Consider the following 14,334-nt stretch of genomic DNA (forward strand, 5'->3'; position numbering starts at 1 on the left):
ATGAGTCTAAAATATTTACCATCTGGCCCTTTAAGAAAAATTCTGCTGACCCCTGGGCTAGAGCATATAAATTGTAGCTAAGGCCTAACAGGCTTGACCTTGTTCCAAGGAAATTACTAATAAGCCTTTCCCATCCTACAGCGCTGGCGAGAACCTGGGGTTGGGGCCACAGACGCCGACTCTGATGAGTCTCCCAGCTCCTCAGACACATCGGACGAGGAGGAGGGTCCTGACCGGGTGCAGTGCATGCCATCCTGAGGCCTCATACCCAGGAGGGGTGGGCTGGGGCTGCCAACCCGATCCTGCCTGGGCAGCCCTTTCCTGTGCCAGGCCCTAACATTCAGCAGAAACGCACTTTGGACTTTTTTGCTTTAGATTTAAAAAAAAAAAAAAAAAAAAAGACATCCCAGGAGGACAAGCCAGAGGGGAGCAAACCTACAGAGAGTATCTAGGCGTGGGAGTTGAGCCCTGGAATGGGGCTCCGTGGAGAGGTGCAGAGGACTCAGCGGAAGTGGCTTTTCCCCAGCCCTTTTCGGGGGAAGGGAGAGCCTGTTCTGCTAACTGGTTTGGGGCAGGGAGTGGGGTTTCCTTTTCCTCGGTCTCCCTTGTTTCTTGGGTGGCGGGTGGGGGGACAACTGGCTGTTCAGTACCGAGGGGCCAGACTGGGGGTGGCAGAAATGCCACACTCTCTTTGGTTTAGGTTTTTGACTTTATTTTCTTTATTTTTTAAAAGTCTATGACAGTTGCATTGTTTTTTCTCCGCCCGCCTGCCCCCCAACCCCCAAGCAACCCCATCCCAGGATCCTGTTTTTCTGGGAAGTCTTTTTAATAAGAGTCCCTAACCATCCTACACTCTTCACTTTCCTTTCCACCCCATTCATTCTCTGAACTTATCACAGTGTTTTGCACTTGATTATGTATCCTTCACTTTCTTCTTTTTCCCATCATCCCCTCAGTAGGTTTCGTGAGGGAGGTTGGGGGGAGGTGGGAGGAGGGGCAGAAGTGGAAGCATAGGAAGGATGTTACCTCTTCTCTTACTTTAAAAAAAAAGTTGTTTGGTGGCAGCAATCTCCCTGTCCCTATCACTGTTAGAGGCCTAATTTTATATCTATAAATATATTAAAAAGCAACTCAAAATTGGATGTATCACGTTAAAATTATTGTCAAAGTTTAAATACCTATATATTCTCTATGACTGCAATAAAGGGACTTCAGGAGAGAGTGAGTGAGAGTAATGGTGTGGAGGTGTCACCTGGGGTCACCCTACCCTCTGTGCATGGCCATTGGAGACTGGGGCTTAACTCTAGGTTTTATGAGGCTCCGGAATGGAAGGATCCTGAATTCTGCCCTTACGTGCTTTCCCACCATGGTTGCAGGGTTGAGGAACTCCCTTTCAGCTTTTTGCCCCAGATATCCTACCTCTCCTTAAGTCTTGTAAGGGTTCCTAGGATGGCTCTTCTAGCCAGAGACTGGCTTATCTTTAAAACTTGACTGAATTATGACTTCAGGAAGGGTCCTGCCACTGCAGACCATTTCCCCTAGTACCGTGTGTGACAAAAGACACACTCACTCTGACCTTTATCTGCTTGATTCTTTAAGCTATCCAGCTTCACACCAGCTCCCTTCCTAATGGAAGAGTATAGGGAAAGACCTCCTGGGTTTGACTTTCTACCTTGTCCACCTTCCTATATCTTGGGATTGAAGGACAAGTTAATCTAAGGATTAATTAAGGCGGCTGGGATTGTGTCAGTGGTCAATAAAAAGGAAAGTCCCAGTTGAATTCTTGCCCTTAAATGCTTTTGCTGCTATTTCTTTGTCCCCAGCTAGGAATTCTGCATCCTGGGACAGTCAGATTCCACTAGAACAGGCCAGGAAGGAAGGGAAGAGTGAAAGGATGGAATTCCCAGATACTCCTTCCTCCTGTCCCTTTTCCTAGCAGCTCTCAGACCAGATGTTAGCTGCTGCACTTCCTTCCAGGGGTAGGGAATGTGTGGTGACTGAGAGTGGTCTGTGTTCTTTACTGCTGGTAGGGTGATGGAGTGGGCTGAAACCATGCACTCTGGAATTTGTTGTGTATTTTCTCTCAGTAAAGCTTTTTTTTTGTTTTTCCTGACTGCTGCTCTGTGTGTGATATGTGAGCCATTCACTGTGATGGGCTGTTTTTGCTCCTTTCAGTATGGTGCCTGACCTTAGTTTTATTACAATTTTAGGAAGTCCAGCTTGGTATATCCGTGTTTCCAGCAGTTGGGCTCCAGTTGGAGACTGTATAAGTGAAATAGGCCTCACAGTTCAGTGATAACTTAGAAGATGAGGGAAGGGAGTGATACTATTTAGGGGTATTTTCCTGACCTCTGTTCCAGGCTGCAGTTAAGGATTTGGGGGTAAATTTTGCTCTCCCTCCCTTCCCAGTCATCCAAAGTCTCCAAAATCTTGGTCATTCACAGAAATTCTAAAATCAGTTAGGTACAGTACAATCAATCACCTTTATTCCAGGGTTAGAACAAGGCCGTGCACACTGCAGACAGGAGCAGAGAATGGGGCAATCTCACAGCAGTATGCGGGTGGGGGGCAGGTTAGTCTTTTTAGATTATTTTGCCTTACAGAGAAATTTACTACACTCTGGTGAAAATGAACCCTGTCTCCCTTCTCTCATCTCATCCTCTCCTCTCTTCAAAGGAAGCCTCACTTTGAAGAGCCTCTTTATTCCCTCTCTCTCTCTCTCTCTCTCTCTCTCTTCCTCAGACTCTATCGCACATAACATATCCTGGCTTGGAAGGACAATTCACGCTCATTTTCCATCTCCCAATTCTACAAGTATCTCTCTCTCCTTGAAGGAGAAAGCCAGACAGGGCTGAGGAAACTTGGGAAGGTCCTTTAAGGCAAAACTGTGGAGTACTCGAGGTGTATGTTTTAAGGCAGGTGTCTGCAGCAGTGGCCAGAGGGGACAGGCTGGGCTAGGCTGGGCTGGGCTGGGCTGGGCTGGGCTGGGCTGGGCTGGGCTGGGCTGGTAGAGGGTGCTCTCCAGCCAGTCTGGCTTCTTCCCTCTCCAACAGCCAGCCCTTGCCTCCCACTGAAGTTTTGTTCCCAACATCCCAAAAGCTCCCCACCTCACTTAAACTCTCTAAATAGTCTCTTGAGATTACATGTGAAATTAAAGTTTAAAAAAGTCTTCTTTTTTGACTATATAGCAATTTGACTCTGCCACTCCCTTCAGTGTGGCATTCTCCTTCCACCCCCACCCGGGCCTTGACAATAAGTTAATGCTAGACACCACAGAAGAAGGGTACACATGGCAGTGCGGGTTTAATATACATATATGTAGAATATATATGTACACACAGTTAGCACGGTCAGGGTGGGGAGGGCTCACTTCGGACAGGCAGGAGGCTGGGGTCACTGTACTCTAGTGATTTGGCTAGGAGGCGTTCACAAGCCCAAGGTGCCAGGATATTGAGGGAGAGGGGTTACCAAGCCCCCTCCTGGACTGAACTGGGGATCAGTGCAACGGAAACACTGTAGTTAGCTTCTTCCCTTCTTTCTACCTTGGGGGAGGGGCTTCTAGACCACGGAGAGAGGGAACTTTGCCTGCAATAACCACGTTGGGACTCTGTAGGTGGAAACAGGGCTGGAATTAAAACCTAAGGATTTCTATTCTAGGAACTCCCAAGGTTAGTATGTGCAACAGTCTGAGTAGGAATAAACGAGTAGAAAAGAGAACTCCTCTCTGCCTTCATCCCCTCAGGCTCAGTGGTGGGGGCATGTTCCCAGCATAGTCTCTCTGGAGGTGGGGGATGGGGGTGGAATCTAGTGCTGGGTTCTCCATGGGGTTTGAACTTTGGGGCCAGGGAAGGATCCAGTGATGTCTCTCTTCAGGTCCCTGGCTCATACCCACCCTAGGCCTATGAAAGGGGAGCAAAAGGGGACCTGCTGGTGCCCAGGCCCTCTAACCTGAGGAACGGTCGGAGACAGGACTCCTCAGCCAGTCCAGCACTGGGGTACAAACACAAACTCTGGCTTCTTTGCCCCTTGCTTCTCTTTGCCCCTTCCAGGTGGGGGTTGGGTGGCCTCTTCATTTTCCCTCTCACTGCTTTTCATTAGATTCACCCAGCTCTCCCACGCCTCACTCTTGCCTTGCCTCCTCAATGTAGGAAAAGACAGGTCCTTTCTGTTTCCACACTTGGAGGTGGGGGAAGAGTGGAGGAAAGGGAAGTAAGAGAATGTGTCTATTTCTATTTGCATAGAAATAGCCCTCAACTCCCCCTAGAGTGGGGAAACTGAGCCCCACCACCCCCCCCAGCCCCTGACCCCCATCCCCTCACGAGGAGGAGGAACTAGATGAGCTAGACATGTAGACAGACAGCCAGAGCGTGCGCACACGCACACACACGCGCACAGTAAGGGGTTAGGACCGGGTTAGTAAGTGGGTAGATGGGGGAGGGCTGCCCTTGCCCCTCCCCTGGAGGATGGGGAAAGAGTAGTCTGATGAAGGCCCAACCTTCCTCCTCTTCCTCCCCCTTGCTCAGGCTTTCTTCGGTGGAGGAGCCAATTTGATGATCTCTTCCTCAGAGGGCTGCCGGATAATGTCTGAGGGCAAAAAGGGACATGTCCAGGGACAGAAGTCATGGGAGACAGCAGGTAGGCCAACAGAGCCTCTGTCCTCCCAAAATTCAAGTATCCCACGGGTAGTCCGTGGGAGGGGCAGAGCTGCGCATGAAAGGCATGGCCTCTTACCTTTGTACTTCTTGGCACTGGGGATACGGGTTAGCTTGGTGTCCAGCTCATCTTCCTCAGAGATCTTCAGAACACGGGTTCTGTAGTCAACCACCATAGTGAGGAGGTCAGGGCGGCGGGAGATCTCAAAGATGTGCTCGATATAAGAGAGGTTGTCTAGAGAAAGGCAGGAGACAGGGTCAGAGCCAGACTGTAGCTGTCGGCTTCCCCTACACTACCGGACTGGGCTTCACGAACAGAGGCTGGGCGCTCCCCCCGGAAGAGGGAGGCCTCCCTGGAGGACGAGGGGTGACTAAGCCAGGAAGAGAAAGCCAGAGGACTGTTGCCGGGAAGGACAGGTCATTGATCAGTTAAGTCTCAAGATTACAGACTTTGAATGTGAGATGTAGGTGAAACACCAGGTTCCACATGGGAGGGGAGGGGAGCAGAGAAAATGAAGTGGCCTTCCAAATACCCATCATCTGCCCTGTCCCTCTTCCTTTTTTCCTCCAAGTAAGCATCAGAACGGGGGCTTCACTGGTGGCTCAGTGGTAAAGAATCCGCGTGCCAATGCAGGAGACTCGGGTTCGATCCCTGGACTTGGAAGATCCCGGAGAAGGAAATGGCCACCCCCTGCAGTATTCTTGCCTGGGAAATCCCATGGACAGAGGACGTGACTTAGCGACAGAACCACAACATGCATCAGAATTTCCTCGCAGCCCAAGTGGGACTGAAAGGGTGGGATCTGAGACAACCTGGGGGAGATTCTGGGCCTAGTGAGAAGGGTTAACTGTGAACAAGAAGGTATGGACACGACCAGAGGGATGGTGTCTGTGAGTTGGCCAGCTCTAGGAGACTGCCGAGGCCTTCTTGCCTGGCTCCTCCCCTCTACTGCAGTAGTCCGCTGAGTGCAGCATGTCCTCCTTCAGCCTCCCTATATTCCATGCTACAGGTTCATCTCTCCGAAAGGGCCCTCAGGTCATTCACCTCACCTATCAAATGCTGCATCACTCAAGGCCCTCCACAGCACAGTCTCAACTCACCTTTCCAGCCACTTCTAAACATACTGTGTCCCTCTGCCTAGCAGGTCTTCCTTTGGATCCTACCTTTGAAATCCCCCTTGCCCTTCAGGGCCATCTTAAACACGAGTTCCTCCCCAAAGCCCTTTCCAGGGCAGTGGTCTCTAAAAGTAGACAAGGAAATGATAGAACTTATGGTTTTAAATTTTTATCACTTTGGACTTCTAATGTTCTATTATATATGTGATAATAGGATCTGAGTAACATCTGCTGAATTAATATTTTTACTGACAAGGGAACCATGAAGAATGTAAAGACCACTGCCGTAGAGCCAGTCTCCTCTCCTAGAGCATTCCTCTCACCCTGCCTTCTCAGAGAGGAGGTCTTTGTACAGGAGGTCTGATTTCTACTTGGTGCATGACCTGAGCCTGAGAGGCTGGCGGTCAGACGCCTGTGGCCCCTCCCCCACCTTTGTCCAGCTTGTTGTGGCTCTCCAGGAAGCTAAACCAGGCACTGCCAGTAGTGATCTCCTCACTCTTCTCACTGGGGATGTCCTCCTTGCAGGCTGACTTGAGCTGCTCCAGATCTTCAAGGGTAATGTTGTTGGTCAGGTCCTGGAGGAGGGTCCCGTACTCGGCCATGACTGGAGTAGGGGGAACAAGGAGACAGGACGCTGAACTTGAGCTTCAGGATCTGGTTCACTCACTGGCACTGCCCACTTCCTCAGCCCTGCCAGGCATGTGCCCTGAACTCAGGCTGGGGAGGCCAGGGCTGGAGGGAGTAAAGGAAGACCCAAGGGAGACAAGAGCAGACAGGAAGTAACTGGAAAACTAGGGACCAGGCTCGAGTCTAGAGTGAAAAACCACACCTCCTTCTCCCACCATCTCTTTTTCTTCCTTTTCCTCCCTGTAACAGTAACCCTGGCAACAGCTCCCTGACTGAGGAGGCGGTTACCATAGCAACCTGCTTCTGACTTTCTCACCCAGATCGCCCCACCCACCTGCAACCCCTCCCCCTGTCGAAAAACAAAACAAAATACTTGGAAACAACTGCCAGGGCAAGGCTTGCTGTGGCAGTAAGAAGCTAAAAAGAAGGGGCTGGGGTGGGCGGGGTGGCTCATGTTCTAGCTCCCATTCTTTTCCAGAAGCAAATGGGGTCCCTCAGTTCAACTCCCCACTACCCCACTAGTGACTCATTTTTGGACAGATGCCTAGTTGCCTGGTCTAATGGTCCCCTGGCCCCTCCATGCTCAGCCCTGTATTCAGTCATTGGGGTGGGGGTGGGGAGGGTAAAGCAATGGGCCACAGCCCCACCTTTGTAGAGCCCATTTTCTCCCTTGATGGCTGCCAGGCCTCCACACAACCCTCTCTCCTAGCCTTTGTGCTATGCCTACAGCCCCCACGCCCACGAATACCAAGCGGCTGGCTCTGGCCCCCTGCCCAGTTCTCAGGCTGGCTGGGTGGCAGAGGGAAGGGGTTCAGATGCTGCTTTGGGAAAGTCTGGCAGGAAGGGGGCTGCCACTTCTGCTTCCATCAACATCCTGCTGGCACTACCTTCCACATGACCTCCCCAAAGCTGGGAAGGCTAGATCTCATTTAGGCCTTCACCCCATGCCCCTTGCATGATTCTTGGGTGAAAAGGGAGAGGACATCAAAGATCCTCCTTCCACTAAGATAGGGACTATGGCTAAGACAGAAAAAAAGTCAGACCTTAGAATGAACTTTCTGGATTTGATAAAATATACAACTCTAGTGGTAGGTTTTTAAAAAGGGGCTTTTTCCCCCCAGGACTATATTTCTTTTATAATTAGAAAAGTAAAGCATTTACAAAAATAAGTTATGCCGTAAACACTCTGTAGCTAGACCAAGGGGTGGAGCAAGGAGGGAGACGACCTTGTACGAAACTGCCCAGAAATCTCTCCAAGGATGGGCTAGGAATACTGCAGAAAGGGGCTGGCTGACACACCCCATTTTCCTTATTTCTGTTTATATGGAGGAACACTGAGGCGGAGAAGCATGGCCACTATATAGTAAGGGGTGTGGACCCAGAAGGCCCCATTCCCAGCCCCCTGCTTGGACCAGAACAAACAAGCCTCCCTTGGCGGCAGGCACCGTGACACAAACACACAATAAGCCAGGCGGCAGGGCCAGCATGACCCCCACGAGAAGCAGGCACTTATATGCATGCTCACTTGCACACCCAGGTGCAGCCAGACAGAAGGGCCCAGCGGTGGCCCTGCCAGGCTGGGCCAGGAACAGTGCTCTCCGACTGTCAGCACCAGGACCGTCTCCGCCCTGAAATCTAGGTCACAGCAGCAGGCTCGAGCTCAGCCCCCGCCCCCTGCACTGATAATCCAAGGACAGGAGGTGGGGTACAGAGACAGGCGAATGACGGGGACAGGGTTCAGAGACAGGGATAATAATGAAGGGGGGTAAGAGCAGAAAGGAAAAGGGCAGCGTGGGAGGGAGGCCCTCAAGAAGACTGCCCCCACCGAGGAGCCTCTGGGACCAAGCCCTCAGCTAGAAAATGGGACAGACTTTAGGATCACGGCACCCTGCTTTCATATCGAAGAAGTTTGTAAATGAGACATACTGTGGGAGGAGGGAGTGTGTGTGTGTAGCTCCTGGGAGGTAGAGAGTGTGTGTGTGTGTAGCTCCTGGGAGGAAGGTGTGTGTGTGTGTAGCTCCTGGGAGGGAGGTGTGTGTGTGTGTGTGTGTGTGTGTGTAGCTCCTGGGAGGGAGGGGTGTGTGTGTGTGTGTGTGTAGCTCCTGGGAGGGAGGGGTGTGTGTGTGTGTGTGTGTGTGTGTGTGTAGCTCCTGGGAGGGAGGTGTGTGTGTGTGTGTGCGTGTGTGTGTGTGTGTGTGTGTGTGTGTGTAGCTCCTGGGAGGGAGGAGTGTGTGTGTGTGTGTGTGTGTGTGTGTGTGTGTGTGTGTGTGTGTAGCTCCTGGGAGGAGTTAAGATTTAGGACTCTGAATCAAACACAGACTTACAGGGGAGGTAGGTGGGAAGGGATTAATGTGTATTAAGCCTGGGGGCGGTGGGTAGGACCTTTCTGTGAGAGTGGAATGGATGCAAGCAGGCCCCTAAGAGAAATGGGGTGGGGAGGTGTGTGCGCCAGAACCCTGTGTGGGTGCTGCTCTGAGTGTGGGCACAGGCGCAGGGAGGCGGCGGTGCTGCTGTCTGTGGGTGTGTGTGCATGTTCTGGTAACGGATGTGTATGAGCCAACATTGGATGAGTGGTTCTGAGTGTATGTGGTCTAGTGTGTGTGTCTGACCAGCTGAGAGTATGTGAAAGCAGGCAGATAATCACAAGCTTACATCCAGAGAAAAGAGGAAGGGTAAGAGGGGGCCTACAGTATGGAGGAAGCAAACTGGCGTTGGGAGAGGGAGAGACTGAGGCTGCAAATGAGGAATCCTGCGGCAGCGGCAAAGGGGACAGGGAGCACAGAGTCCACAATGAGAAGGCTGCAGCCTGAGCTCAGCGGTTACCATGGCAACCTCAGTTCTGGTCCCCCCCCTCCCAGTTGTCAGGACAATGACACCACTGGATGGGAGGGATGTGGGGAATGGTGAGTAAGAAGAGACAGAAAGGATAGGGGAAAGGCCCCATGAGGGAGCTGGGAAAGGCAGCCTGGTGGCCTGCCTCCCTGGAGACGGCCATCTGCCCAGGCCTGGGTGTGGCAGCAGGTGCAACAGCAGGGAATTGTGGGGGGAGTTTCCTTACTTGGTTCTCAAGTCTCCCTGGTCAACCATTATTCAGCTGTAGTCTGGCCATGATGGGTGCGGCTTGGCAGAAGCTTGGCTCCTTCACTCTCCATGTTGCTTTTCTCACCCAAGATTCAGAATTCCATAGGGCCTATAGAGATTCTCCTGTCCCCATAGCTCAGAAAGTCCTCCTGATCTCTGGAACAGGGCAGAGGCTGCCCAGAACACCAGGCGGCCTGGGTGGAGGCCATTCTTGGGACAGGATACTCAGGCAGGAACCGGGAACCGGAGCTGAGGCTGCCAGGAAGTCAGTCCCCTTCCCTCCCAGATCATTCTGCGCTCTGCTCACCGCTTCCTCACACCTTCCTTCCTGCCTCCCTCTCCTCCTGAGCTGGCTGCAGGTGGGGCCCTTACAAAAGTCAAACCAACTGAGGATGCTGAGGGAGAGGGGCAAGAAGTAAGGGTTATATTCTGACCTTCCAGGATGGCAGTGGTCGGGAACATGAGAGGTGGGTGCTCCATGGGCACTGGGGAGGGAGAGGCAGGCCCTGGGGGCACTTGGAGAAGTCTGGCAAACTGGGGTAACCTCCTGTGGAGGAGGTGGCAGCACCCCAAGAATTTCTATGCATTTGGACATTAACTCATGATTATCCCCACTCCCTAGCATTTGGTTCCAAATCCTCAGTAAATTTAAGAAGCCTTAGGATTAGGAGCTGCTACCCCTCCCTCCCTCACATCTGCTGCAGCTGCCTAAGCTGAGGGAAGCTGCAAGGACCTGGAGATCCCTGCAGCAGGCAGAAGGGGGCCTGTAGGCACTCAGGTCTGTCAGTCTTACTGCCTGGGCTTGAGAGGGTGGTACTCACAGCAAAGCAGAGGGATGGGGTGGGCAAGTGCCCGGTTAAGTTTGATCTGGGCCCCAAATTCAAGCAGTCCTGTAGTCCATCCCTAATTATCCCTTTACAGTCATACACAACTGTTCCCCTTAGCTTCTATTCAAACTTTTGTGGGGTGCAGAGGATGCATCTATATCTATAAAGTAGGAAGAAAAGGACTCTAGGACTCCATAGCCAGCTTGGGAATGAGGGGGTGAGGTAGGGCACCTGGACCTCCAAATGTTCAGTGCAAGAAGCAAAATGGGCTACGCCTGAGCACAGAGACAGGCGAAGCTTCTAGCCCTCAGTCTGAGAGAAGAAAGACTGGGCCCAAGATGAGAGCGAGAGGAGACACCAGGCAGGGCAGGGCAGAGGGCGTGGGGCTGCACCATTCTCTAATCATCTGGTTCTATCTCTTCCTACTTGTATTTCTCTCCCATCTCTCTCTCTTCCTCATCTATTACCTCTGTCCCTGGTCTTTAAATGGGCTTTCATCCTATCCTACCTGGTGGTAGCCGAGAATACCTTAGTACTCCTGGGTTCTGTGACTTGGTGTCCTCATTTTAATACACAGAGCTACTGTACTATTATAGCTATACTAGGAAGGAGTGAGTGTCCCTGCTATAAAGAAAATAAGTTTGCACACAGGTTAGTGATGTCTACCACTGCACAGTGGGTGACGCTGTTAAGAGAGTGAGGGGATGGCATGCAGGGTGTAACTCTGGTCCTATACGTGCATGACAATACATGCACACATGATGGGCACAGGTGTCAGGGAAGTGAGGAAGTAGGCAACCAGGGCAGCCAGCAGCCTAGGGCATCTCTGGCAATTTCCCCAATGGAGTGTTTAACCACAAAGGGAAGAGCAATTAAAGCTAATCGCTCTGACAGCCTGGAGGCCAGACACACAGGGAAACAAAACATACATATTCAGCATGTTTCCCCTAACTCCCAGTGGTCTCACCACCATCCTGCTTTCATCCTCCCTAATTTCTGAGCCTCTGTAGTCCATTCCCCAGCACTGTCCCCACTCTTCTGACCATCTCTGACTCTCACTTCCTTCCTCTCCCTGTTCCCTGACTGTATCTCCGTCCCTGTGTCCCTCTCTCCATGTTGTCTGCCTGTCACACACATTCCCCTCATTCTCTCTCCCTGATTTGGGCTCCATCCTTGGCTGACTCATACTCATTTCTTCTTTTTCTCCCTCTCCCTTTCTTCCACCCCCTCCTCCATCCCTTGGCCACTCAGAAGCCCAGAAGCCAGCCACTCCCAGCACCCTAAGCTCCAAGTGGACCCAGCAAGAGAGGCCATCAGCAGCCCCTACCCTCACTCAGTTTCAAAGTAGCAGCCTCACTCACCCTCAAGATCCTGTCTCCCTGTTCTGGAATGTGACCAGGATTTTCTACCATTTTTATTTTTTTTCATTGTTTTAAAGAGGGGCAATCCGAAGCCTAAGGCTGGGAGAAAATATCCAGAAAATCAGGGTGGACTTCGGCTGTCCTGTTAGACTGATACTCTTCCAGGAGACTCACACAAGGGAGGCAGTGGGGATGAGGTGGGGGCTTGGATGCCCAAGTGCAGGGCTGTTTGTGATTTGCTGTGTGCAGTTGATGTGTGTAAGAGTCACATGGCTGTGTGTCACCGTGTGTGTTGGCGTGTCTCTTGTAGGTGTGTGTGTGTCCCTGACAATTTTGACACGGATTATATGAAATGAATAGGTTTTACGTTAGCTACTTCACTCCTCTACACCCCCCAGTTCCCGACTCCTTCCCTCTGGACGAGCCTTCGACAATCCCACCTCTTCCCCAGGTGCAGAGACTGGATGAAGGCACGTGGTGCCAGCTGCCGAATTTAAGCCCTCGGAGTAGGGGCGGCTGCTGGCGGAACTGAGGCAGGGCTGAGCAGGGGGACCGCCAGCCGAGGCGAGTCCGAAGCCAGAGAAGGGGAGGGAGGGGCGGGAGCTGGCCCAGCCGAGCCGGCTGGGCGGGAAGCAGGCTGCATCCCAATCCCCAGGCCCCGGTCCGACTCCCAAACTGCCGTCCACTGTGGAACGGGCGGCCGGAGCCACGCAGCCTCCAGCACGCACTCAGCGCTCGAGCACACCGACAGAGACGGAGCCCGTGGGGCCTGACACGGAGCGAACCCGTCCGGGGCCCCCACGCCCCGCATCTGTCCCCAGGCGTCCCGGATCGACGCCCCTCCAAGCCCAGACCCCAGATCTGCCCCTCCCCGCGACACGTCCCCTCGCGGCCCTCTCACCGCCTCCGGGGCTGAGCGCTCAGGGAGCGGGCACTCTGGCGTCCCCGGTTCCTGAGCAGCGTCCGGAGCCTCCTCCTCGGCTCCCGCCGCCGCCGCCGCTTCTGCCGCCGCCGCCGCCGCCGCCTCTTCCGCCCGCGGAGCCTGAGCCCGAGCCCGGCGCCGCCTCACCCCACCCGGCCGGCCCGTGATGTCAGAGCCGGGGAGGGGCGAGGAGCGGGAGAGGGGGAGGGGAGGCAGGAGGGGGCTGGGGTTCTGGAAGACTCGGGATGGGGGCAGAAGTAAGGGAGGACCGGGCTAGTGACGCTGCCTCTTCCCCTAAACAGCCAACCCCCTCCCCCCCATTCTCAGATTTAATTCTTCCCAAAGGAACACACACCTCCCCTTAAGACCTTTCGGTGACCACAGTGGCTGGGACCCTGGACAGCAAAGAGTAAGTTAGAGTTTGGAAGGCCTTTGGCCTCTGGATCCTTTCAGCTGCTTGACTCCGTGTTTGAAAAAAACCTTTTTCTTCCCTTTATGGGTCAGGGGAGCCGTAGTAAATGACCACTCAGATTTATCCACCTTGAAGGAGGGAGAGGGGGGAGGAGTGGAGTCCAGAAGCAAGGTGGGGGCTTTCTTCGCCTGTCCCGGAGTTACAGATCTTCTCTCGCCAGGATGATGCCGGCCGCCCCCTGTGTTCCTCTCACCTTTCCCAAATTACCACCCTCCAGCCTTCCCCCTCCCCCCCTGCATCATGATGTAATTTTATTTTCTGGGGAGAAAAAGAGCAGCAGTGAGCTCAGCATGCAAATATAGACGACTTGCAGAGCCGTGCTTCCCTCTGTCTCTTTGCTTTACCCCTCTGCCCAGGCCCAGAAGCCGCTCTCACTTCCCTCCACCCTAGGGACTTTCCTCCCTCAGATTCTCAGGCAGACTGCAAGCGGGAAGGAAGAAGTAGAAAAGCCTCTGTTTTCCTCTCCAGCCTAAAGGGTCTCTCCTCAACTCTGGCAGAGCCTGCTGATGAGGTCTGAGCCCCATCAGTGTCTGTGTCACCCCTGGGAATGCCCCGGCTTCACCTAAGTACCAGCCTCGGTTCCTTCACCTGGGTTCCAGCAGGGGACCCCTCAGGAAGCCTCAGGTGAGCCCCTCCTTTCTTGAGACTACACTTTCCCTAGAAGAGGCTCTGGCTGGCTGCTCTGGGCCTCTCTCTGCTATGGCATCCTCTCCCCAGGGTGCCCTGTCCCTGCTCCTGTGACAGCAACATATTCTAACATGCTTTTGCATATGTCTCCTTTGTTCTGAGTTGTAGGGCCAAAACCTGTTTTGTTGACCCACCTCTGAGACTCAGAAAAACTGAATGACTTGCGTACAGTCAGTGAAAGATCCAGATCTTTCAGAGGCAGCCAGGTAAGGGGACTCAGGCTTCATGCTGGCTCTGCTCCTCTCTTGGGCAGGTTATGCCTCAAAGCCTGTGTCCTTGTGGGTAAGATGGGAACACTGATGTCTGTCTCACAGGGTTCTGGTGAGATTTAGAAATGGTAAGTCCCTAGTGACTGGCACGGATGGATGCTTAAAACATGGGAGCTATCGTTTAGTCCGGGGCTTTCCACTGACCTGTGCTAGAGAGTAGGTTCTGCAATGTTTTCGTATGGCCTAGTGCCCATACCATGTATTAAACATTTATTAGATGGGTACAAGTTGGATGAATAGGTGGTTTCTACTTTATGCTTCTGCCACCATCTCCAGGAAGACTTCCTGGATTTGTCTGTGGAAGGTGAAAACTTCTCTCA

The 14,334-nt window shown here is 52.8% G+C and overlaps 2 protein-coding genes across 5 annotated transcripts in view; one reads left to right on the top strand and one right to left on the bottom strand.

Annotated features, from left to right (window-relative positions):
- Positions 1 to 3,954, top strand: part of DCAF8 (DDB1 and CUL4 associated factor 8) — a 41,863-nt gene extending 37,909 nt beyond the window's left edge. For 2 of the 3 annotated variants that reach the window (XM_068965988.1, XM_068965992.1), the window contains exon 14: positions 142 to 3,954. In XM_068965988.1, the coding sequence (XP_068822089.1) occupies positions 142 to 258 (117 nt within the window). In that variant the 3' untranslated portion in view covers positions 259 to 3,954. The remainder of the gene's footprint in view (positions 1 to 141) is intronic. The other variant, XR_011144438.1, reaches the window with a different exon arrangement.
- PEA15 (proliferation and apoptosis adaptor protein 15) lies at positions 2,475 to 12,686 on the bottom strand. Of its 2 annotated transcripts, XM_068965993.1 has the most exons (4): positions 12,566 to 12,686; positions 6,199 to 6,372; positions 4,732 to 4,887; positions 2,475 to 4,584 (listed from the first exon to the last, which is right to left on the bottom strand). In XM_068965993.1, exons 2-4 carry the CDS (start codon positions 6,368 to 6,370, stop codon positions 4,520 to 4,522), a joined length of 393 nt encoding a protein of 130 aa, XP_068822094.1. In that variant the 5' UTR covers positions 6,371 to 6,372; positions 12,566 to 12,686; the 3' UTR covers positions 2,475 to 4,519. The 2 variants fall into 2 exon arrangements, with proteins under 2 accessions (XP_068822094.1, XP_068822095.1); XM_068965994.1 differs by lacking the exon at positions 12,566 to 12,686 and having other exon boundaries at positions 6,265 to 6,370.
- Between the last annotated feature and the right edge of the window lie 1,648 nt (positions 12,687 to 14,334).

Source organism: Capricornis sumatraensis, chromosome 2 (assembly GCF_032405125.1).
Source record: "Capricornis sumatraensis isolate serow.1 chromosome 2, serow.2, whole genome shotgun sequence".
NCBI lineage: Eukaryota > Metazoa > Chordata > Mammalia > Artiodactyla > Bovidae > Capricornis > Capricornis sumatraensis.